Source organism: Rhineura floridana, chromosome 22 (genome assembly GCF_030035675.1).
Source record: "Rhineura floridana isolate rRhiFlo1 chromosome 22, rRhiFlo1.hap2, whole genome shotgun sequence".
In the NCBI taxonomy this organism is placed as follows: Eukaryota; Metazoa; Chordata; class Lepidosauria; order Squamata; family Rhineuridae; genus Rhineura; species Rhineura floridana.
In genome coordinates, this window is record NC_084501.1 from 16837083 (window position 1) to 16859151 (window position 22069).

The window sequence follows — 22069 nt, forward strand, 5'->3', positions numbered from 1 at the left end:
TAAAAGATTAAAATTGCTTCACAGGCACGGCAGAAGTGATGCTGGCCAGACTGGGCTTGATTCTTCCTGAATGCACAAAACAGGTCTCAAAGAGCAGGGAAGATTGTAGGGGAAGGATGTGGAACCTGCGGCTCTCCAGATGTTGCTGGACTTCCAACTCCCATCGGTCCCTAACCATTGATCTCTACTGCCTGGAGCTGGGAGTCCAGCAACCGGTTCTTCATCCGTGTTGCAGACAGTCAGAGCAAAGATGGACAGCCAAAGTAAGAAATAAAGGGGTGCCTCTGACCATATGCAAAGTGCACTCCCCGCCTTGGTAAGAATGGAGCAACGTGCACGGCTGTTTTGTTATCTCACGCTGTCTCCCAGACGTTTAGGGTGCTATTTGTGGTCATCCTACCTCCAAACATCCCCCCAGAATGTTTACCCTTACAATCCTGTGAGCTAGACCAGGCAGAGAAACTGGTCATGATACAAGTGTGTAAAATAGCACATGGCGTGGAGAAAGCAGATGGAGAAAAGCTTCCTTTCCCACACCACCAGAAGTCGGGGACATCCACTGAAGCTGAACGTTGGAGGATTCAGGGCAGGCAAAAGGACTTCCTCACGCAGCAGAGTGAAACTATGGAACTCACTCCCACAGGAGGCAGTGATGGCCGCCATCTTGGATGGCTTTAAAAGAGGAACAAATTCACGGAGAAGGCTACCAGTGACTACTAGCCACAACGGCTGTGCTCTGCCTCTATGGAGACGGGATCCTTCCAGATCCCAGGTGATGGAAACTGCAGGAGGGGAGAGCTGCTCTTGTGCGCAGGTCCTGCTTGCAGGTTTCCCGTGGATACGCGTTTGGCCACTGTGAGAACAGGACGCTGGGCTAGATGTGCCACCAGCCTGATCCAGTAGGGCTCTTCTATGGCTGCCCCTGACCCAAAGGCTAGGCCTAGAATCTGTCTTCGTAGTATTTGAAATTGTTCACAGCCTTCACCCCCTACAATTAGTGGACCACAGGAACCCCACCGGACACGTATAGAGGGTGAAAAACCCGTTATTTGCAATAATTGCATGAAGAAAAAAAATCCCTGTAAGCACGTACAAAGCGTATTCCTCCCCTCCCCCCCCCACTGTGTAACTGAATTGACACCCTCCTCACTGCATTTAGGGTTTACAGTTCAGTGGACTGGCTTGTAGGCCTCTTTCAACTGCAACACGTCCCCTCTTAAGATATTAAGCATTAAAAGGGGGTAGATGGGAGAGAAAGCATTTTCCCCTAGATTCAGATAGCAACACAATGCAAGCATGCTTGCTTGTTTAGGGTATATGTCCAGTGAGACAGGCTTCAGAAGTAGGTGATGTCCCCCCCCCCCTTGAAGCTAAGCAACGCTGCAAACATACATAGGTAGCTGCAATACTGAGTCTGACCAATTGATTCATTTTGCTTCGCGTTGTCTACACTGACCAGCAATCGCTCTCCACATTTCATAGTGGGGCTTCTCTCAGGCTGAACCTGGGCCCTCCTGAACTCAGAAACAGATACTCTTAGCTCTTCTCTAACTTTGCTACCAGGGGAACATTCCTTGCTCAACACCTCTCTAGAGCACAGGATAGCATAAAGAAATAAAACGTCACTACATGTGTGTGACAAGTGGCAAAAGTGCCAGCCAAAAATACGTATAAATTATTAATCTTCCAAACATGGGGGGGAAAAGAGTGTCGCATTATGTGCCAACATAATGTTTCTGGGTCCCCTGTGGTTAATTCTCACAGATCTGGAACCAGCTGCTAACCCTGATTCATAGCAAACCTCGACATTAACTATGGTTTAAGCAGAGGATGAATTCCAGCCAGAGGCATATGCAGGCCAACAACCTGCTTCAGATCCTTAACCTTGCGTTACACCTACAGCAGCGCCACCCCCACAAAATCATGGCCTCACACCCCATGCTAAAATTTACCTGCCCTCAGTTGTGGCTCTGATCCCTCATCTTAGTTTCACTTTTCTGTCAGAATCAGTGTGACAGCAGGTGTGGTGCAGTGGCTCAAGTGCCAGACTAGGTTGTGCGAGACCCAGGTTCAAATCCCCATCTGGCCATGTCACAGAGCGAAAATTCCCTAGGAAGACAGACTGGTTATTAAACCACTCTGGGAACTGGACCTCTGCAAGGGAAACACGCACCTCCAAACAACTCTCAGCAGTTCCCAGGATTCTTTGGGGGAAGCCCTGACTGTTTAAAGTGGGATGAATGCTGTTTTAAATGAACAGTGTGGATCAGGCCTAAGCTTGCTAAATGTAATTCCCACTGAAATCAACACTACTTAAGACAAGGTGTGACTCAACGTGCCACAATGATTTGAATGGGGCCCAGCCCGTGAAGGTCACCAGGCCAGTCGCTCACCCGCAGCTTGACCTACTGCCAAGGATTGTTGTCCGGGCGGAAGAATAGGGAATGACAAAGAACTGGGTGCACCATGGAGGAAAAGGCAGGACAGAAATGTAATAAAGATGGTAGGTGGTCAACATGAGAAAAACAAAACTGTGAAACCACACCAACATGCCAGTCAGCTGGCATCAGCAGGTGATGTCAGTTGACATGCAAGCAAGGTTCAATCCTTCTGGGTGCTGCTTCACACTCCCTTTGGGGAACACACAGCCTCCAGCCCAATAAAGGATCCCCACGCCCAGCCTAGGTAAACTCAAGTTTGTGTGAAGGAAAAGAGTTGGGTGCATGTTCAAGGTATCAAAAAGCGGCTTATTCAATTTGCTGCAGGTTTCTAACAACAATGCCCCCACCCATACACAAACAAGCACAAAGGACACAAAGTCAACAATGCCTTTTCCCTGCAATTGTTTCTTACAGTAAACCAGAAGATACAAGATACCGTTCAAAACTGGAACAGAACAGTTGAGCTCATAAGACACCAGGCGGCAGAGAGAGCAACAGCGAGAAGCTTCTGCCCACGTCCTCGGTATCTTCAAACACACGCACACACACAAAAAAAACCCCAACAACCAGGCTGGCAACACGAGCATGAACATAAAAAAAGTTTGCTGCCAATTTTTTTTTAATTAAAAAAAAAATCTGCTTTCGGCCACAGCAGATTTGGTAAATTATACCCAAGTTGGGCCTGATCCTTTTTAGGGAGAAGGGGAGAAAAGGGGGGGAGAAAAAAGCTCCACTTATTTGTGCTCGCCGTATAAAAAAAGTCATAGAATTACATGTTGGGCGGGGGGGGGGGGACTTAAGAGTCTGTAATTCAGCGACACGGTGCACAAGCAGCCACCTTGAGACCCACCTCCTGACAGCAGACATCTGCTCATGAAGCACCTGAGGCCTGCTGCTTACAGCAAGGCCGATTTGGGGGGGGAAAGGAGAGAAGAGGATCATGAATGCAATGTCGTCCTGCTGAAGAGTGAAGAAGCGAGGGGGTGGGGAGGCTGAGCCGGGCTCAGCGCTCCTCCTCCACGGACCAAGAGGGTGCCAGCTGTGGGTGGCAGGTCGAGTCAGGTTCATTTCTGAAGAAATATGTATGCGTGTGCATGTAGACTAACACACACCATTCTACCTCCCCCCTCCCCACCCCACCAGTTTCATACAACACAAGAGTATCAAAATGTAATGTTAATGTTGTATCTCCTGCCCCTCCCCAAGTCGTCAGGGCTGTTGTTGCCAATCTTAGTTTAAAGGAGGAGGAGGGGGGAGGCCCAGCGCACAACACGCACAACCTCAGCAATTGTCTACGGCACGGAAGCATCAGTCATTGGTTTCAGGGTCTGTCTGGGCCATGTAGGCGTCCAGTTCGGCATCCAGGTGACCTTTCGTTTTTGACATGTACGCGTCGAGCTGGTTGTCGAGCTGCTCCTTGGTCAAGGCAGGGCGGGCGGACCCTCTTCCTCTTCCTCGACCTCTTCCGCGGCCTCCGAAGCCGCCTCTTCCGCGGCCTGCCATGCCACGACCTTGCCACAAGAGAACGACAACAGAGTCAGGCGCAGCGAGAGTGCCCGACCAGAGGCGGCTGCATTGGGGGAGCTCAGCTGCCCCCCTTTTCCTTATAACAAGGGTCAGCCCCCAGTCTCTGCACTGCACAGATCCCAGCAATGCTACCATTGGAGGAGTGCTGCCGGTCACAGTAAGGACAGGAAGCTGCTTTGTGCAGAGTTAAGCAGTTCATCTAGCACAGGCGTGCGGAACCTTTGACTCTCCAATGTTGCTAAAGCACAACTACCATCAGGTCTGGCCGCTGGCCATGTTTGCTGAGGCTACGAGATCTGGAGTTATCTGTATTCTGTCTATCTCTATATATACACACACACGTGCATGTTTATACGTATAGCTGTTCATGTTCAAATAATCGCTATCATTTCATTGTCACCTGGGCTCCTGTGGCTTTGACTTTTCGTTATCTGAGGAGCCCTTCTGTGATTTTTTTGGATACAGCTGGACACCATTTTGAATTAAGATGGCTGACTGAACCTTTCAAAACAGCACTGATTTTTGTTTGGCGTCTTAGAATTCCTGAGCAACGCTGGGCACAAGGTTGCTAGGATCAAAATAAAAGTCAGCGTAACACCTGGAGGGTTCACGTTACTCACCTCTGCCGCCAATGCCTCCCCGGCCCATGGCTCCTCTGCTCAGCCCGCCTCTGCCAGGCCCGCCCCGTCCTCTAAGGCCTCCTCTTCTCAGGCCCATCCGAGGGGCTAGGCCACGCCCTCCCCGAAGCAAACTCTGCCCTTTAACAGGGAAGGAGACGGAGAAGGAAAGAGAAACAGCCAGTCAGTCATCACCTGAGCTTTTGTATTTTTTTCTTTTTTAGGATTACAGCCCCACAAGCAAATTCGGAGCTATTTCCTCATTACAAGGCCCGTTCTTACAAAGTGCTGAAGTGGCTCAATAATCACCATGACACAGGAGTGAATTTATGCTTGGGAACTCTCTTTGGATCCTTCACTCCTTACACCAGGCCAAGGGCTCCCCTTTCAGGCAAAAGCTGCAACACCACAACCCAGTTACAAAACAAGCTGCCTTTGTTATGCAGCCACGGCTGGTGTGGGGACCTTTATGACCCTACAGATGTTGTTGGGAACCCCAAATCCCATCAGCCCCCAGCACGGCCAACAACCGAGGATGACGGCAGTTGGGAATCCAGCAGCATCTGTAGGGCTGCCTACTTGTGGCAGGTAACATTCAAAAAAGGGTTTTTAAAGAGGTTTTGTTTAAATGTATTTTAAAGTCTGTTTTTATGATGTTCTAGTGTTTTTAGTGCTTTTGTTTGCCACCCTGGGCTCCTGCTGGGAGGAAGAGCAGAAAAGAAATCAAATAATAAATATGTGCCGAGCACCATATTGAGGGTAGAAACAAGATACAGGGGACAGGCTGTGCCAAGCTCGGACATCAGCAAAAAAACATACAATGTGGCCCTCCAGGCTTCCATATCTGGCCCTCGGAACTCTCCCAGGCCATGCCCTTCGCTGCCCCTGCTTTGCACCCTCAAGTGCTTTTGCTGAAATGTGTCCTTTAAGCTCCAATAATGCCTCTCTGGATGGAGAATGCAATGTGTAGAAACTCGCCTACTGTACAAAGGCAAAATTTACATTTGTTGCTCCACCCACTTTTGTCTCTGGCCCTGCCCACCACTGGCACGTGGCTCTCGGAAGGTTGCCCATAAAGGAACATGGCCCTCAGGCTGAAAAAGCTTCCCCACTACCCTGGCGTTCAGTGAACTCTCTTATTTCCCAAAGGTGCACTGACCTCTGAGGGGAATTCCTCCCCGCAGCAACGCTCTCGCTCCGCGCCCGCCACGCATGGCTCCTCGGGGCAAGCCTCTCTGGCCCATCGGCAAGCCTCGCCCCCCTAACGCTCCACGGGCCAGGAGTCCTGCCGGCCGGCCTAAGCGCGCCTGGATGTTACTTTTCCCCAGGCGTTGTTTCAAGCTCTTCTGGAAGAAGAGAGTGTTAAACAGGGAAACGCCGTACGCAAACAGAGAGCAAGCAACTGGCGCAGACGGATATGCGTGAACCGCTAGAGGCGAGGAATATCAAAGTCACACACGCATGGTCAGTGGCGCACTTGTTAAACGCATAAGAGGTCCAAGGAAGAAACAGGGGGAAGCAACACATTTTGGAGACTGAAAACGTGCAACAGTACATGTTGACAGACAAGGTGCAATTTTATTTTTGATAATTATAAAACCCACAAGATGGTATTTGTTACGTTAGTGGCACCATGTCCTCTGGGTAATTATACGTAACACAGCAACTGGAGAGGGACCATAGCTCAGGATGTAGATCACATCCTATTCAAGCAGAAAGTCCTACAACAGGTCCTGTTGCGGAACTTGTCACACAGCACTCTTCATGCTGCTGGACTCCAACTTCCATCATGCGGGGCCATGGGCCATGTTGGCAGTCTAGCAACATTTGGAAGGCCACAGGTTCCCCCACCCTGATTTACATTGTGAAGCGCCCCCCAACCCAAGCATATGATTTTTTTAAAAAAAGTATTTTGTAGACATATGTGGCTGCCTTGGGGGTAGGGGGAAAGAGTCTGGCCTAACGTTTGATTTTTCCCTTCCCCAAAAAATAAAATAAAAATCCGGATTTGTAAATAGTCAATGAAGGATACCAGGCACTGTATGAAGTAAGGCCCAGTTTCCACATTTGGCTATACAAGGTACTTCTTCTGAGCATTTCTTTCAAGGCAGCTAACTATGCAAAATGGCTTCTTAACAGCAAGTGGTGCCAAAATTAACTCAATGGCAAACATCTTTTTTAGAAGGGTAACAACAAAGAGGTTTTTCCTGAGAAGAGGGTATTTGGATGCAAGGACAAAGGAGTAACTTTCATGGTCTAGGCCACTCTGCTTTTTTTTTTAAGCTGCAAACCCCTTGTGGGCTTCCCATATCGGAGGACTGGAGCAGGGGTGCTATATTTAAATGTTCACTTGAGTCGTGCAGAGCTGCGGTTTTAAAAATAACATGCAACTAAATATACGTCGCCCTCTAGAACAGGGACTCTCCCCTGGGCCAGCATTTGAGCATGATCTCCCTCGACGGGTGACAGGATGCATCCCGAGGTGGATCAGAGCTATCTTTTTATGAGTAAGGGATGGCCATTCCTCTTTTGAAGAGGGGGGCAATTCAGGCCTCTCCTTCGCTTTAGCTTCTGATATGTTCTCACGTAAAGGGCCAGTTCCCACAACTCATGCAGTGCAGTCCAGCTGCCGGCGCCACACTGAGTCCCAAATGTAGATGAAGACTAAAGTTGTGCAGGGGTGTGAAAAAGCTGTTTCCATGAGTGAAATCAGCAGAGTTGTGTCAATGCCCTCGTCCTCTGAGCCCTGAACTGCCTGTGTGTGTGTGGGGGGGGGGGGGAATCTCCCAGAACAGGAAATCAGTGGCCCTGTCTATCAGAGCAAGCAGGATGAGCAACCCCTCCTATGCAAAGACAACCTCCTCTGTTGTAGCAAAGTTCCTGCGATCAATCCACACGCTTGAAGTTTACACAGCACAACGTACATATAAAGCAGTTTTTTGTTTCTAGGATGAATTTTAATTGTTCTCTGAATATTAACCAATCTATAAATACCTGAAATAAAGAGTAAGTAACTATGCTCTGGTTCACTTCAGAGTAAAGGCAAGGATAACCATCGTGAAGCTGTCCGTATCTTGTTGGACTATAACTCTCATCATCCGTGATTGTTAGCTGTGCTGGCTGGACGTCCAGCAACATCTGGAAGGAGTGAGGCTGGCTACCCCCAAGTCAAGGTGCATCCGGTAAGGCAGGTATGAGGAATGTTTGGCCCACCAGATGTTGCTGAATGACTCCTGTCATCGTCATAAGAACATAAGAAGAGCCTGCTGGATCAGGCCAGTGGCCCATCTAGTCCAGCATCCTGTTCTCACAGTGGCCAACCAGGTGCCTGGGGGAAGCCCGCAAGCAGGACCCGAGTGCAAGAACACTCTCCCCTCCTGAGGCTTCTGGCAACTGGTTTTCAGAAGCATGCTGCCTCTGACTAGGGTGGCACAGCACAGCCATCATGGCTAGTAGCCATTGATAACCCTGTCCTCCATGAATTTGTCTAATCTTCTTTTAAAGCCATCCAAGCTGGTGGCCATTACTGCATCTTGTGGGAGCAAATTCCATAGTTTAACTATGCGCTGAGTAAAGAAGTACTTCCTTTTGTCTGTCCTGAATCTTCCAACATTCAGCTTCTTTGAATGTCCACGAGTTCTAGTATTATGAGAGGGAGAAGAACTTTTCTCTATCCACTTTCTCAATGCCATGCATAATTTTATACACTTCTATCATGTCTCCTCTGACCCGCCTTTTCTCTAAACTAAAAAGCCCCAAATGCTGCAACCTCTCCTCGTAAGGGAGTCGCTCCATCCCCTTGATCATTCTGGTTGCCCTCTTCTGAACCTTTTCCAACTCTAGAATATCCTTTCTGAGATGAGGCGACCAGAACTGTACAGAGTATTCCAAATGCGGTCGCACCATAGATTTATACAACGGCATTATGATATCGGCTGTTTTATTTTCAATACCTTTTCTAATTATTGCTAGCATGGAATTTGCCTTTTTCACAGCTGCCGCACACTGGGTCGACATTTTCATCGTGCTGTCCACCACAACCCCGAGGTCTCTCTCCTGGTCGGTCACTGCCAGTTCAGACCCCATGAGCGTATATGTGAAATTAAGATTTTTTGCTCCAATATGCATAATTTTACACTTGTTTATATTGAATTGCATTTGCCATTTTTCCGCCCATTCACTCAGTTTGGAGAGGTCTTTTTGGAGCTCTTCGCAATCCCTTTTTGTTTTAACAACCCTGAACAATTTAGTGTCGTCAGCAAACTTGGCCACTTCACTGCTCACTCCTAATTCTAGGTCATTAATGAACAAGTTGAAAAGTACAGGTCCCAATACCGATCCTTGAGGGACTCCACTTTCTACAGCCCTCCATTGGGAGAACTGTCCGTTCATTCCTACTCTCTGCTTTCTGCTTCTTAACCAATTCCTTATCCACAAGAGGACCTCTCCTCTTATTCCATGACTGCTAAGCTTCCTCAGAAGCCTTTGGTGAGGTACCTTGTCAAACACTTTTTGAAAGTCTAAGTACACTATGTCCACTGGATCACCTCTATCTATATGCTTGTTGACACTCTCAAAGAATTCTAATAGGTTACTGAGACAGGACTTTCCCTTGCAGAAGCCATGCTGGCTCTGCTTCAGCAAGGCTTGTTCTTCTATGTGCTTAGTTAATCTAGCTTTAATCATACTTTCTACCAGTTTTCCAGGGACAGAAGTTAAGCTAACTGGCCTGTAATTTCCGGGATTCCCTCTGGATCCCTTTTTGAAGATTGGCGTTACATTTGCCACTTTCCAGTCCTCAGGCACGGAGGAGGACCCGAGGGACAAGTTACATATTTTAGTTAGCAGATCAGCAATTTCACCTTTGAGTTCTTTGAGAACTCTCGGGTGGATGCCATCCGGGCCCGGTGATTTGTCGGTTTTTATATTATCCATTAAGCTTAGAACTTCCTCTCTCGTTACCACTATTTGTCTCAGTTCCTCAGAATCCCTTCCTGCAAATGTTAGTTCAGGTTCAGGGATCTGCCCTATATCTTCCACTGTGAAGACAGATGCAAAGAATTCATTTAGCTTCTCTGCAATCTCCTTATCGTTCTTTAGTATGCCTTTGACTCCCTTATCATCCAAGGGTCCAATCGCCTCCCTAGATGGTCTCCTGCTTTGAATGTATTTATAGAATTTTTTGTTGTTGGTTTTTATGTTCTTAGCAATGTGCTCCTCAAATTCTTTTTTAGCATCCCTTATTGTCTTCTTGCATTTCTTTTGCCAGAGTTTGTGTTCTTTTTTATTTTCTTCATTCGGACAAGACTTCCATTTTCTGAAGGAAGACTTTTTGCCTCTAAGAGCTTCCTTGACTTTGCTCGTTAACCTGTCCATTGTCCACACCTGCTGGGGCTGCTGGGAGTTCAGCAACATCTGTGGTGCCAAACGCTCCCCACACCTGCAATACAGCGATCCTCTGTATGAGGCCTTCCTTAACTAAGGCAAAGCTCCTTGCTTGAAGGGTAAGAATGCAGCTCAAACGTGGTGGGTTTGCATGGGGTTAAAGCAGATGGAGGGGGAGCCTCCAAGATTCCTAGACTGCCTCACTGTCCTTGGACATCCATGCTGGCCTTCTTCTGATTAGACTGATACGCTCAGGGTTGGTGACCTCATTTCCGGTTCCCCCTCCTGCTCCATCTCACCTCGGGAGAGGAGACATCTTTCCTTTCTCTCTCTCTTTCTCTCCCCAATAGTATGACAGCAGAGACCGATAATGGGTCTTCGCATCTCCAACTTAATTAGTTAGAACTAGAACTCGTTTATATCAAGTGTCCATTTCTATAATAGTTATCTTCCTAAGCCTAGAGTCTCAGTGTGCCTGTCTCCAAGGTGTGCTAGCTCAGTGAAAGAGTCAGCTACTCATGTTGTAAGTGCCTCCGCCAACACAGCCCACCGGGTCAAGTTTCTCATTTCCAAGAATGCAGCAAGAGGTGAGTTGGGTGTGGCCCACCAGTGGGAACAATGGCCAAAGATCTACCTACTGCCCATCCATCTCGCCCACCCAAAGAAGTTCCTGGCTGCCAATACTCAATCGCCAGCTCTTCTGCGCTGTCCTCACCTGCTTGAGTTTCAAGGCAGCCTGGACAGAAGGTCTGTTCTCCATCTGCTGGGCCAGCCTTCTGTTCCGGGCACTGGCTAGCTGTTGCTGCTGCATGGTGGCTCGAATGTTCACAGGGATCGGCTGTTTGTTCTTCAGCATATTAGTAAAGCTTCAAGGTCGAACAAAACGGGTGTTTAAATAAAAGAGGTCATGACAAAAGCATTTCAACCGGCATTTCATGGCCCTTTAAGAGCAGGCGGCCAACATTTTTTTTTAAATGGCAACAACGTGGTACACATTTCAATTTATCACGGCTTAGCGAGCTACAGACTTTTCCTCGTTTTCCAGAAGACGTGCAAGGACAGGACATTCAAAAGGGTGTGGATTAGTGCAGTGTACATATATAAACAGAATGGATTTTTTTAAAAAAATCAGAAGTTCTGTTATTTGAAAAAAATAAATAAATGCAAAGATGGAAGGATGGAAAACACACAAAGCAGTTAAGCAGAGGTGGGTGGCGGAAGATGGGGAGAAAGGTGTAAGAAAAAAGCAATGCTACTTTAAAATGGACTGACTCAAGTAGCCAAGAAAAGAAGAGGTTAAGGGAGGAATTGCCAAATCAAACTGTGTTAAACCGCTAGGCCACTTGGAAGCTACAATGCCCTAACAATCATAAGAGTAGAGACCTACCCTTGTATTTAATAACTTGCCTGGCAGCCACAGACAACCAAGAATTCCATGCAGGCATGTGCATGTACCAAGAGGACAGACTGCTCCACTCCTCCGCTGCATTTCTGTGCTGACTGCGGAGAGCAGGGGGCATCCCTTCTGCCACAGCCCCCATGGAAACACAGCCTCTAAGCAGACTAGTAACTTTCATGAGCTGATTTAATAGGTTGATAGGGAACAGATGCGCCTGTGGCTCTCCAGATGCTGTTGGGCCAGCATGGTCATCGGGCAGCTGGGCACTGTAGTCCAGCAACACCGAGCGCCACAAGTTCCCCATCCCTGACCTACAGGATCAAGCAAGCAGCTGACAATGGGTTGCATCCAACTAAGCTCTCCTCAAGAGCAGGCCCACTGAAATCAATGGACTTAATGGATGAAGATGCCCATTTTTTCCAACTGGCCTACTCCTGAGCTCGAGGGATATTGGATACAACTCTGCGATCCCTCTCTCCAGGCCTGCCTTTGGAACAAGCTCCAAGTATTCCCTAGAGAGGCGGCGGCAGGGTTTTAAAATAATCAACTGACATAGGAGAATTGTGCACGCAAGGGCCACACACTGTAAGCTTCACCTATTAATTGGATGTTTTGTTACAGTTAAACAGCCGCCGAAAAGGAAAAAGGAAAGAGCATGCATGCAGACAGAAAGAAAGACGGCGACAAATGGAGCAGAGCACTTGCCTCTTACAAGGCCCAAGGACAGTGCCAAGGAGCCTTTGGGCTGATCGGAGCGGCCAGCTGCCTGCCTCTTACAGGCCAGACCACACAAGGATGTGCGTCCGCCTCGGACACAGCAGCAAGCCTCCTGCAGCTTAGGTCACATGCTACCACGCTGCAGGGGTCACCTATATAACGTGAACACATGTGGAAGAAAAAAAGGAGGGTGTGAGGTTTCCTTAAAACACATCCCGCCATATGAACGCTTCCAGACAGACAATTCTGGCCCTTTTTAACCTCGTGTACCATCGTTTGCTGTGGGATTTAAGGCAGAAGCGAGCTGCCCCCTGCTTGTTTGCATCTGGATGGATTAAAAGCAGGGCAAGGACCATGTTGGTTCTGGATACCGAACACAAGCGACAATTAAGCAAAAAATAAAAATATAAAAATCTTATGAGCTGAAGTTGGCTGTTGGGCTCCTCACCGCTCGTTGAGGGACATCTTGGTGGTGCTCTTAAGCACGACTTTCGGCGCTGACTGCGCGGCCATCTCAGGTCCCCAGAACCTACAATAAAAGTCGAGACAGAGCAAGTTCAGAAAAGAGTTAACTGCTGCTATGTATGTCCCTTCAGGGAGCCCAGAGCAGTCTGCATGAGGGTTGGGCGGAGGGAAAACAGCAGCTATTATTTAAGTCTGTGTTGGGCTGTATGGGGGAGGGGCTTAACTGCTGCTGCTACTTCGTTTTATTGGCAATTGTATCATTTCTGTGATCTCGAGTCTACAGAGCTGCCTGATGAGTGCAGTGGGCCCTGAAAAGGAGGCTACTTTTAAAATTAATGAAAAGCAGAAGGAAGAAAAGAGTCAGCACAATGTTTCCACTCATATTTTTTTTTTGGGGGGGGAAGAGAACAAGAGACCCGAATTTTAAAAATAAGTAATTTAAAGGGTGGGGGGGAGAATCAGCACCAAAGGCAGGCTTGCAGGAGACTCATTTGTCAATTTATTGAGGGTGGAGTGGCGGTGGAGAGAACTAGAGACTTGACTTTTAAAATTAAGTAATTTACGGGGGGGGGGAGAGAAGAATCAGCACCAAGGGATAGTTTGCGACAGACTAATTCATCCACTCATCTTTTTTTGGTGGTGGGGGAACAGAACAAGAGACATGAATTTTAAAATTAAGCAATTTAAAGCAGATAGGGAGGAGAAGCAACAGCATTAAAAGCTGGTTTGCAGCCGACTCATTTGTTCATTTACTGAGGGTAGTGGCAGTAAGGGTGTGTTTGTGTTAAAGAGAACTAGAGACCTGAACTTTAAAATTAAGTAATTTAAAAAGGAGGGAGAAGAATCAGCACCAAAGGCGGGCTTGCAGTGTACTCATTTGTCCGGAGGTGGTGTACGGGGAGAGAACTAAAGACCAGACTTTTAAGATTAACCAAAGGGGTGGGGGGGGGGAGAAGAATCAGCACCAAAGGCTGGTTTGAAGGGGACTCGTTTATCAAGGAGAGCGGCAGGGGGGAGGGGGAGGGAAGAGAGAGAGAACTAGAGCCCCGAACGTTAATATTAATTTAAATTACTTGGGCCCTGAGTTCCTTCTGGAGAAAAGACCATAAACTTAATAAACAAACAATCAATCAATCAATTGGGGGTGTGAAGAGGCGAGAAAAGGAGGAGGTGGAAGAGCGACTCAGCATTAAAGGCGGGTTTACAGGAAACTCATTCATTCATTTTTGGGGGCAAGGCGAGAGAGTCGCCCCGCCCCCGCCCCGTAGAACCCCGCTCCATCCGGGCTTTCGCCGCCCGCCAACGTTCGGAGCCGGTCACGTGCTCAAAGGGGAAAGAAGGGGGGCCTCGCGGCCTTGCTGGAAGCGCCAACGGCCTTCGAGGCCACGCTCCGCGCGCCGCCAACGACGAGGCAACGGCTCCCCCCCTTCTCTTCCCTTGCTTACCGTCGGGGGCGGGGCTCGCCCTGCTCCGTCTGCGGCTCCGGCCGTGCCAGCGGAGGAGGAGGAGGCGGCGGCGGCGGGAGGCTCCGCTCAGGCTTAGCCCGGCCTCCCCCCTCAGGCGCCCCGAACGCAAAGATGGCGGCGGTGGTTTTCTCTCTCCTTAATCCAACCTTCCGCCGCCTCTCTCTTTCTCTCACGAGAAGGGCGCCGCTTTCCCTTCAGCCGCCACTCAGAGCCTTCCGAATCTCCCTCTCCTCAGAAAGCAGCCCGGCAAAATGGCCGAGCCCCTTAATATATTTTTTTTAAGAAAGGATGGCACTGCGCGTGCGTCAGGAGCCAGCCGCGCATGTGCCAATAAGGCGCTGCGCGGCTCCCTTTCTGCGCACGCGTGCCAAGGGACGTCCTCTCGAGGGGAGAGGCGGGGAATGCCACTGCCGTGGCTGCGTCTCTCAGAAGAGAGAAAAGGCGGGCTGCGGCGCAGCACGTAAAGTGATTGGCAGCTCGTGGCGAATGCTGGGAGCTGGGGCAGGTAGAGGGGCGTGGCTTTGCCTCCTAAAAAGGAGGAGTCTTTTTTTTTTTGCGTGTGAATGGATGGAGTTGGTCTGCGTGGTAGGAAAGCGGACGAAACGGGCGCTAGTTTAAAAGAGCCGTGGCTGCTCCTAAAGTGGAAGGAGGGCGCTGATCCTTTTGAGTCCCTTTGGGGAGTGAGTTCCGGATAGAGTTAGTGAAGCTTTCCTAACAAGAACGTGGAGAGGAGTTTGGCAGTTGGATCAGGCCAGTGGCCCTTCTAGCCCAGAATCCTGTTCTCACAGCGGCCAAAAAGATGGTCCTGGAAAGTCCACAAGTGGGTCTCCCAAGGACAACAGCAACTCTCCCCATTTGTGATTCCCAGCAGCTGATACGCAGAGCCATACGGGCTCTGGGTAGCCACTGTGGCTAGTAACTGTTAATAGCCTTCTCTTCCACGACTTTGTCTCATCTTTTAAAGCCTTCCATGTCGTTGGCCATCGCTGCCTCTCGTCTTGTGGGAGCAAATCCCATAGTTTAGTTATGCGCTGTATGAAGAAGTACTTTATTTTGACCTGACCTGAATCGTCCAACATTCACCTTCACTGGCTGTCCACAAGTTCTGGGGTTATGAGAGAGGGAGGATTTTTTTTCTCTATCCACTTTCTCCATGCCATCCATCATTTTATATACTTCAGTCCCATCACTTCTTCCTTGCTTTTTCTCTTAACTAAAAAGCCCGAAATGCTGCAACCTTTCTGCATAGGGGAGTTGCTCCATCCCCTTGATTGTTCTGGTTGTCCTGTCCTGAACCTTTTCCAGCTCCACAATATCCTTTTTGAGGTGTGGTGACCAGAATTGTACACTGTATGCCAAGTGTGGTTGCCCCATAGATTTATATAATGGCATTATGATATCAGCAGTGTTAATATTTTCAATACCTTTCCTAATGATCTCTAGCATGGGCTTTTGCCTTTTTCACAGCTGCTGCACACTGGGTCGACATCTTCATTGAGCTATCCACTATGACCCCAAGGTCTCGTTCCTGGTCAGTCACCGCCAGTTCAGACTCCATGAGTGTATGTGTGAAACTGAATTTTTTTACCCAACATGCATCACTTTACATTTGTTTACATTGAATGGCATTTGCCATTTTCCTGCCTATTCACCCAGTTTGGGGAGATCCCTTTGGAGCTCTTCGCAAGCCCTTTTTGTTTTACCCACTCTGAGGAATTTGGAATTAGCAAACTTGGCTACCTCACTTTAGTCATGTATGAACAAGCTAAAAACCACAGGCTCCAATACCGATCCTTGAGGACTCCACTTTCTACATGCCTCAATTATGAGAACTGTCCATTTATTCCTACTTACTGCTTCCTGTTCCTTTCCCAGTTACTGATCACTAATAATCAAGAGTCCTGAGTGTAGAACTTTCTCAAAAGGTTTTGGAAAGGACAAAGTGATGACTGGATCAGCTCTAAATGCTTGTTGACACTCTCAAAAAAAATTCTAAAATGTTGGTGAGACAGGGCTTACCCTTGCAGTAGCCATGCTGGTTCTGTTTCAGCAAGACTTGTTCTATTTGCTTGTTAATTCTATCTTTGATAATGCTTTCCACCAATTTTCCTGAATCTAACAGTTGTTTTATTGTTTAACTTACTGTAAATAATATTAAGAGCCCATTCCACCCAAAGATACTTAACTTTCAAACATTCGACAGCTCTCCATTGAACTTGGTAGGGCTTAAAAGATCCTAAAAGTAGGATTCAAGACTTGGCTGTATATATTATTTATATTCCATGGCTGCAGTGATGTGGCTGCCCACAAGGTGGCAGTCCTCTACAGTCATGAGAGACTAGCCTTCCCAGATCAAGGTTTTCTTCACTTCCTACATATTCTACTCAGGTTTCCTAAGAAGTACATCTTACTGAATTTAATGTTATTTATTTCCACATGAGTGTATAGGATGGTAGCCTTACAATGCTATCATATCCATGTCTACCTGATTCAGTAGAATTTGCTCCTAGGAAACTTGGTGTAGGGTTGCAGCCTCAGGGATAAAAGGCACTGAAAAATATTGGCCAGGATACATGAATGAGTCAGTTCCTTGTTTTGGTGAGCAATCCCCTGGTTCTGTTTTATAAAAATTAAGGCCATAACAAAGTTCAACTGATTAAATGAATCAATTAAACTTTTGATTAACTAAAAAGTTCCATGTGGTGCTTGTCTAAAAAGGTGCCCTGATTAGCATCAAACAGCACTTCAGACAAGTTTGTTTTGGATCCTGGAAGGATGCCGTTAATCACCAAGACCATATGTTTATTGACAGTGACTAACATAACAGAGCTATTGCTTTAAGACTATCTCTGTTATGTTAGACATACACACACATATGACATTTCTCCATGACTACCAAAACACCCATCAGCAACAACAGCTACGCAGGCTGGTGGAGGAGGAATGGGTCGCTCAGTCTACTTGACAGCAGGCTGGTGTTAAAAGAAAGAAGCCAATAAGAAGCTAGTAGCCAATGTTTCCATGTTTGCAGAGGAGGCAACTTATAAGTAAAATATTTTTGCAGGCTAATAACATTTGTGGGCATATTTACAAGGCTACATCAACATTGACCACACTGGTCAGCGTCACCAGCTTTAGAGGTGAAATTGAAATTCTTGGGTTGTGTTTCAGCTGTTGAGTGGATAGTTAGGTAGAAAGCCTATCACAGGTGCCTCCCTCCCACCCCAGAGGCAGCACCCCAGGCCTGCCCCTAGTTCTGTTCCTTCCCATCTTCAGTTGCTCATTACCTTTTCAAAAAAAGCAGCCCAGACCAGCAGCAGGGGTAGGGGAATGGCTTTTAATAGGCATCACTGTCTCGGTGAGTGATTACATGGCACCAAAAGGTGCTCTCTCTTGCCTCCTAGCTAGAGGGAAAAGCCACAAGGCTAGAAGTGGGGCCCTGGAAGGAGATGGCAGTAGGGACGCTGGGCTTGGCAAAGCAGCCGCTTCCGTGGCTTGCCCGGCCTTTGCTCGAAGGCCTCAGGAGTTTTCCCAGAAGAAGTTGTTGCAAGCCACAGTGAGGGCTGCCACCAGTACCACAAATTCCTGGAAATCTACCTCCCCATCGCCATTTTCATCCAGGTCGTGCATGATCTTATCCACGGCTTCTGAGTCCTTCTGGGTCTGTAATGCAGGAGAGAGGAGGAGTTAATTTTTTTAAATGTTGTAATGATACTGTTTTGTTGCATACCAGCAGCTATGGATGTAAGAAGGCATTGTTTTCTGTTCCACCCTGTATTCGTCGCCTGCAGCACTGTTTCCATTCCGCTGCACTTTGCCTTCCACCAAGACCGACGTTATTCTTCTCCCAGTTATGAAACTTGCATAACTGACATAATTAATTCCATCAGTTCCATTGTCATGATGTTTTTCCACCCCATTCCAGCGCAAAGGAAATGCAATGCAAATGCATATCATTTGTGTATCATTTGGGTCTGAAAGCAACAGCGGCCAACACGGATTGCATTCACTGGATTGATTTCCATTCCAGACACGGGACAAATAAGCGGACATTAGCAGCCTTGTGCTCGGTGTTGCTTGGGAATTCTAAGGAGTGGAAAAATCAGTGCAGTTTTGAAGTTCAGGCCACCACCTTGATTCAAAATGGCATCTAATTGTATCCAAACATAGATGAAAACCAGCTCCTTGATCTCAGGAACCACTATGCAAAATTTGGTTACAATATCTTATAAGGTGTTCAGATGCATAGCAAACAACTTTCCAAAATATTTAGACCAGGGGTTCCCAAACTGTAGTCTGTGGACCACCAGGGGGCCGCGAGTTTCATTCAGGTGGGCTGTGGCATGCCTTTATTAAATACTCGTATTTTAATATTGCTTTTAGTTGTTTTATTTCTTATATTGGATTTTATTGTATAGCCATTTGAATTCTATGGAATGCAAATCATAATATAGTAAAATACATCATAAGAAATAAAACAACCAATAAACATGCAATTAAAAAATCATACACCATCTAGCACAGTGCATTACAATTGCAGCAACGTGCAGAAAAATCAGTTAAGTGGTTCACCAAGACCATCAGCAATTTTCAAGTGGTCCATGGAGTAAAAAAGTTTGGGAACAACTGATACAGTGGATTTTAATTTTGGGTGCTTATATTTTAAGGACTGTATAAGTGGTGTTTGTACTTTGTCAACTGCTTAGAACTGCTTATTTTGGCATTAAGCGGTATATAAATTTAACAGTAGTAGTGGTGGTCAACAGCTGCCATAGTGTATATGTTATTGTTGTTATAGTTACTTTGCTATCATCTACATACATGGAATATTACCAAGTACAGAAGATTAGGTCCCTGCCCAAAGAACCTTACAGTCTACAGTTCATCACAACAGAAATGTAATGAGGAAGACTGTTGTACTTGGGACAGTGGGATTTGGACTTCAGTCACAGAGCTACCATTCCCAGCATCCTTAACACACTACAGTTCCCAGGATTCTTTGGGGGAAGCCGCATACTTTAAACATGCTTTCAATGTGTGGGGTGGATGTGGGAGTTGGGAGTGCCCTTAGAGGTCATCTAGTCCAATTCCCTGATGAATTCAGGACCTGCAATGCAGAATGCCATTTCAGCATCCTGCCTAGCCTCTCCTTCAATACCTCCCGCAAAGGAGCACCCACCACCTCCCAGGGAAACCTGCCATCAGACAGCTTTTGCCGTTAAGGAAGTTCCTCCTAATGTTCAACCGAAATCCGTTTCCCTGCCGTTTCTACCCCTGTGGTTCTAGTCCTCACTTCTGGAGCAACTGAGAATAAGCACACTCCATCTTCAGTGTAAACATTTGTTTCTCAGAATAAAATAAAAATAAATCTGGAAAGCCTCAAGATGGCTGGGCATGACATCCGGGGCTTGCACAGCACGCAGGCTGAGCGTGCGTAACGGCCTACCTCCAGGAAACAGCTGAGCTCATTCTGCAAGAGGTCCTTCAGCTCCTTTTTGCTCAGCTTGTGCTTGTCACCCTCCTTGCCCGAGTAGCTGTGGAAGACGGAGATGAGGCCATCCATCGCACTCTCCAGCTGCGACATCATGGCTACAGACGCGGGTAGGAGCCTGCCAAAGAAAACCGACCCTGGGAACAAACTGAGGTTTTACCATTAGGGATGGGTACATCTGTCCATTTAGGTTTCTCTCCATTCCTCATTTTTTCCCCAATCCTAAATTCGTTTTCCCACCTTTCTCCATCCGTCTACGATAATTTTTTTAAAAAATGAAAATTCACTAGCATTTTGGTGCAAATGTCTGTTGATATGCACATTTTTGTATGCTGCGTTGCCTAATGCATGCGTTTTCACAGGCCGCTTTTCTCGAATAGAATGCCTTTTCTTTTCAGTAATATCTGCATATATGTGCAAATTTCACCCTAGTATATGCATTTTTTGACCCTCCGTGGCACAAAGTGGTAAACAGTGGTAACACAGCCGAAGCTCTGCTCACAGCCGGAGTTCGATTCCAACGGAAGGAGGAAATCGAATCTCCGGTAAAAGGGGTCGAGGTCCACTCCGCCTTCCATCCATCCGTGGTCAGTAAAATGAGTACCCGGCATATGCTGGGGGGTAAAGAAAGGCCGGGGAAGGAACTGGCAATCCCACCCCATATATACAGTCTGCCTAGTAAACGTCACAAGATGTCACCCTAAGAGTCGGAAACGACTGGCACTATAAGTGTGGGGACACCTTTACCTTTCCCTTTTATATGCATTTGAGTACCTATTACATGGCTGGCGAGGTGCACAGCAAAATCCAGAGAAGTACGGATTTTGAAAAATCGCTGGGTTTTCAGTTAACTTATTACTTTGGAAAGGGTGGATTGGGTAAGTTTGCCTTTAAATGTGAACTGAATTGAATTTCTTCCCCACACCTATTCACCATCAAGGCTTCCTGCGTGCAGGCAGCTCTTAATACAACACAACAAGGTTGCTTGTGGTTTTAGAAAGATGGCGACGAAACAGATCGCAGCTGCCAACCCATCCCCCAAAAGCACTTATTCTCAGGCTACAGGTTTGGGGGGTTCAGGGTGAGGACTAAGGAGTCAAACCAAAGGAATCGCTGAGGAGAGATCTGAAGTAAGAGAGAGAGGTTCTGCCACACTGGCATTCTGGACGGGTGTCCCAGGCAATAAAGGGACAGCGAGGGGAAAATGGCAGGCATACTTGTACAGCCACATCGAGATTACTGTGTTGGACTAGAACTGGGAAGGCCCAGGTTCAAATCCCCACCCCTCTTGCTGGGTGACTTGTGCCAGTCACTCTTTGCCAGCCTAGCCCACTTTGTCGGGAGGATGAAATGGGAGACACAGAAAGCCATGTTCACCATCCTGAGCTCCTTGGAGGATATAGATGTAATAAATAGTGCAACAGGTCCTTTATACCCTGTTTTCAATGGTGCCATCGCATCAAGGTTGAAGCCCTCTGCTGATGGCCTGTAAACCCCTTGCCCTCATTCGCTCTCCTCTGCAGGGGGCCGCATCTCCAGTCCTCTCACCCTCACCTGTACAGGCGACCCTAGGTCCGCTCTTCTCACCTCTCGTCCCTTTCTGTCGTGGATCTTGTTCCGTCTGCCGCGGCTACCTCTGACAAAACAAGTCCAAAATAGCTGGTCAGTCACTTTAAATAAGATCTGAGAGGCCTCCCCGCCCCGCAGCGAGAACCCGATACCAGCAACTGGACAATCTGGCTTGGAAGTTCACTAGGCAGGCAATGCCAGAATTTAAAAGGACAGAGAGGCCTGGATGGTGCAGAGTTAGGTGGGATTCCCCCCTCCCCCCCTCGATGGAGCCACTAAGCTCAAGGAGAGGCTGTGCATACTGTGGAAAAATTATTCTCCTTTGCAAACAAGAGTCGCTTTTTCTTTTGGTCCTGGCTGAATACACAATCCAGAGAGGACCCCTGCATGCCTCGCTTCTTTGAAAGACTTCTTTTAAAGCCAACAGGATCTGCCCCAAACAGACCACAAATTCCGCGATCAGAAAACTGGATCCTGCGACCCTGTTATCAGCGGGGCCGGATAAAAGCTGAAGCCTCTCGTTTTCACGGATTCGTTTCTCTGCTTTACTTGATCCCTCCTGGAGGTTCTTCCCCGCCCGCCACCTGCTATATTGGTTTGCTCTTCGCCCCCCCCATCTTGCCCCAGATCAGATCTTGCCCCAGATCAGTTGCTTGAAAAGAAAGTCACCAGCCGGCGAGCATGAAATGGCCAGCTGCATGCACGCTACGCGGCCCCTGAATGTTCATGTGCGCAGGAGCCAAGGTGCATCCCCTCCTCCTCTTCCCCCACCCCTCTGAACAGCTCAGACTAACAGCGTAGCCCTCTGTGGGGCCAGCTCCACACCTGAGGAACCCAGAGACAAAGTGAAGGGCTTACCTGGCAGCAGCTGTGTCCAAGGGACACCAGGACCTGACATTTTATTTTCCCGCAATGCCCCAGAACACTCAGGGGCATTCTGGGAAATTAAAACTCTGGCTCGCAGACCCAGACACCCACTGTGTGTGGGAGGG

General features: G+C 47.7%; 2 protein-coding genes across 7 annotated transcripts; both read right to left on the bottom strand.

Annotated features, from left to right (window-relative positions):
• Nucleotides 1–2726: 2726 nt before the first annotated feature.
• CHTOP (chromatin target of PRMT1) lies at nucleotides 2727–14200 on the bottom strand. 2 transcript variants are annotated; one of them, XM_061606012.1, is made up of 6 exons: nucleotides 13997–14200; nucleotides 12535–12615; nucleotides 10686–10836; nucleotides 5745–5931; nucleotides 4589–4726; nucleotides 2727–3952 (listed from the first exon to the last, which is right to left on the bottom strand). In XM_061606012.1, exons 2-6 carry the CDS (start codon nucleotides 12597–12599, stop codon nucleotides 3750–3752), a joined length of 744 nt encoding a protein of 247 aa, XP_061461996.1. In that variant the 5' UTR covers nucleotides 12600–12615; nucleotides 13997–14200; the 3' UTR covers nucleotides 2727–3749. The 2 variants fall into 2 exon arrangements, with proteins under 2 accessions (XP_061461996.1, XP_061461995.1); XM_061606011.1 differs by having other exon boundaries at nucleotides 5745–5928; nucleotides 13997–14078.
• Nucleotides 14201–17335: 3135 nt separating this feature from the next.
• Nucleotides 17336–21150, bottom strand: S100A1 (S100 calcium binding protein A1). 5 transcript variants are annotated; one of them, XM_061606487.1, is made up of 3 exons: nucleotides 21096–21150; nucleotides 19464–19645; nucleotides 17336–17680 (listed from the first exon to the last, which is right to left on the bottom strand). In XM_061606487.1, exons 2-3 carry the CDS (start codon nucleotides 19602–19604, stop codon nucleotides 17537–17539), a joined length of 285 nt encoding a protein of 94 aa, XP_061462471.1. In that variant the 5' UTR covers nucleotides 19605–19645; nucleotides 21096–21150; the 3' UTR covers nucleotides 17336–17536. The 5 variants fall into 5 exon arrangements, with proteins under 5 accessions (XP_061462471.1, XP_061462470.1, XP_061462473.1 ...); XM_061606486.1 differs by having other exon boundaries at nucleotides 21063–21150; XM_061606489.1 differs by having other exon boundaries at nucleotides 19464–19656; nucleotides 21063–21150.
• Nucleotides 21151–22069: the final 919 nt, after the last annotated feature.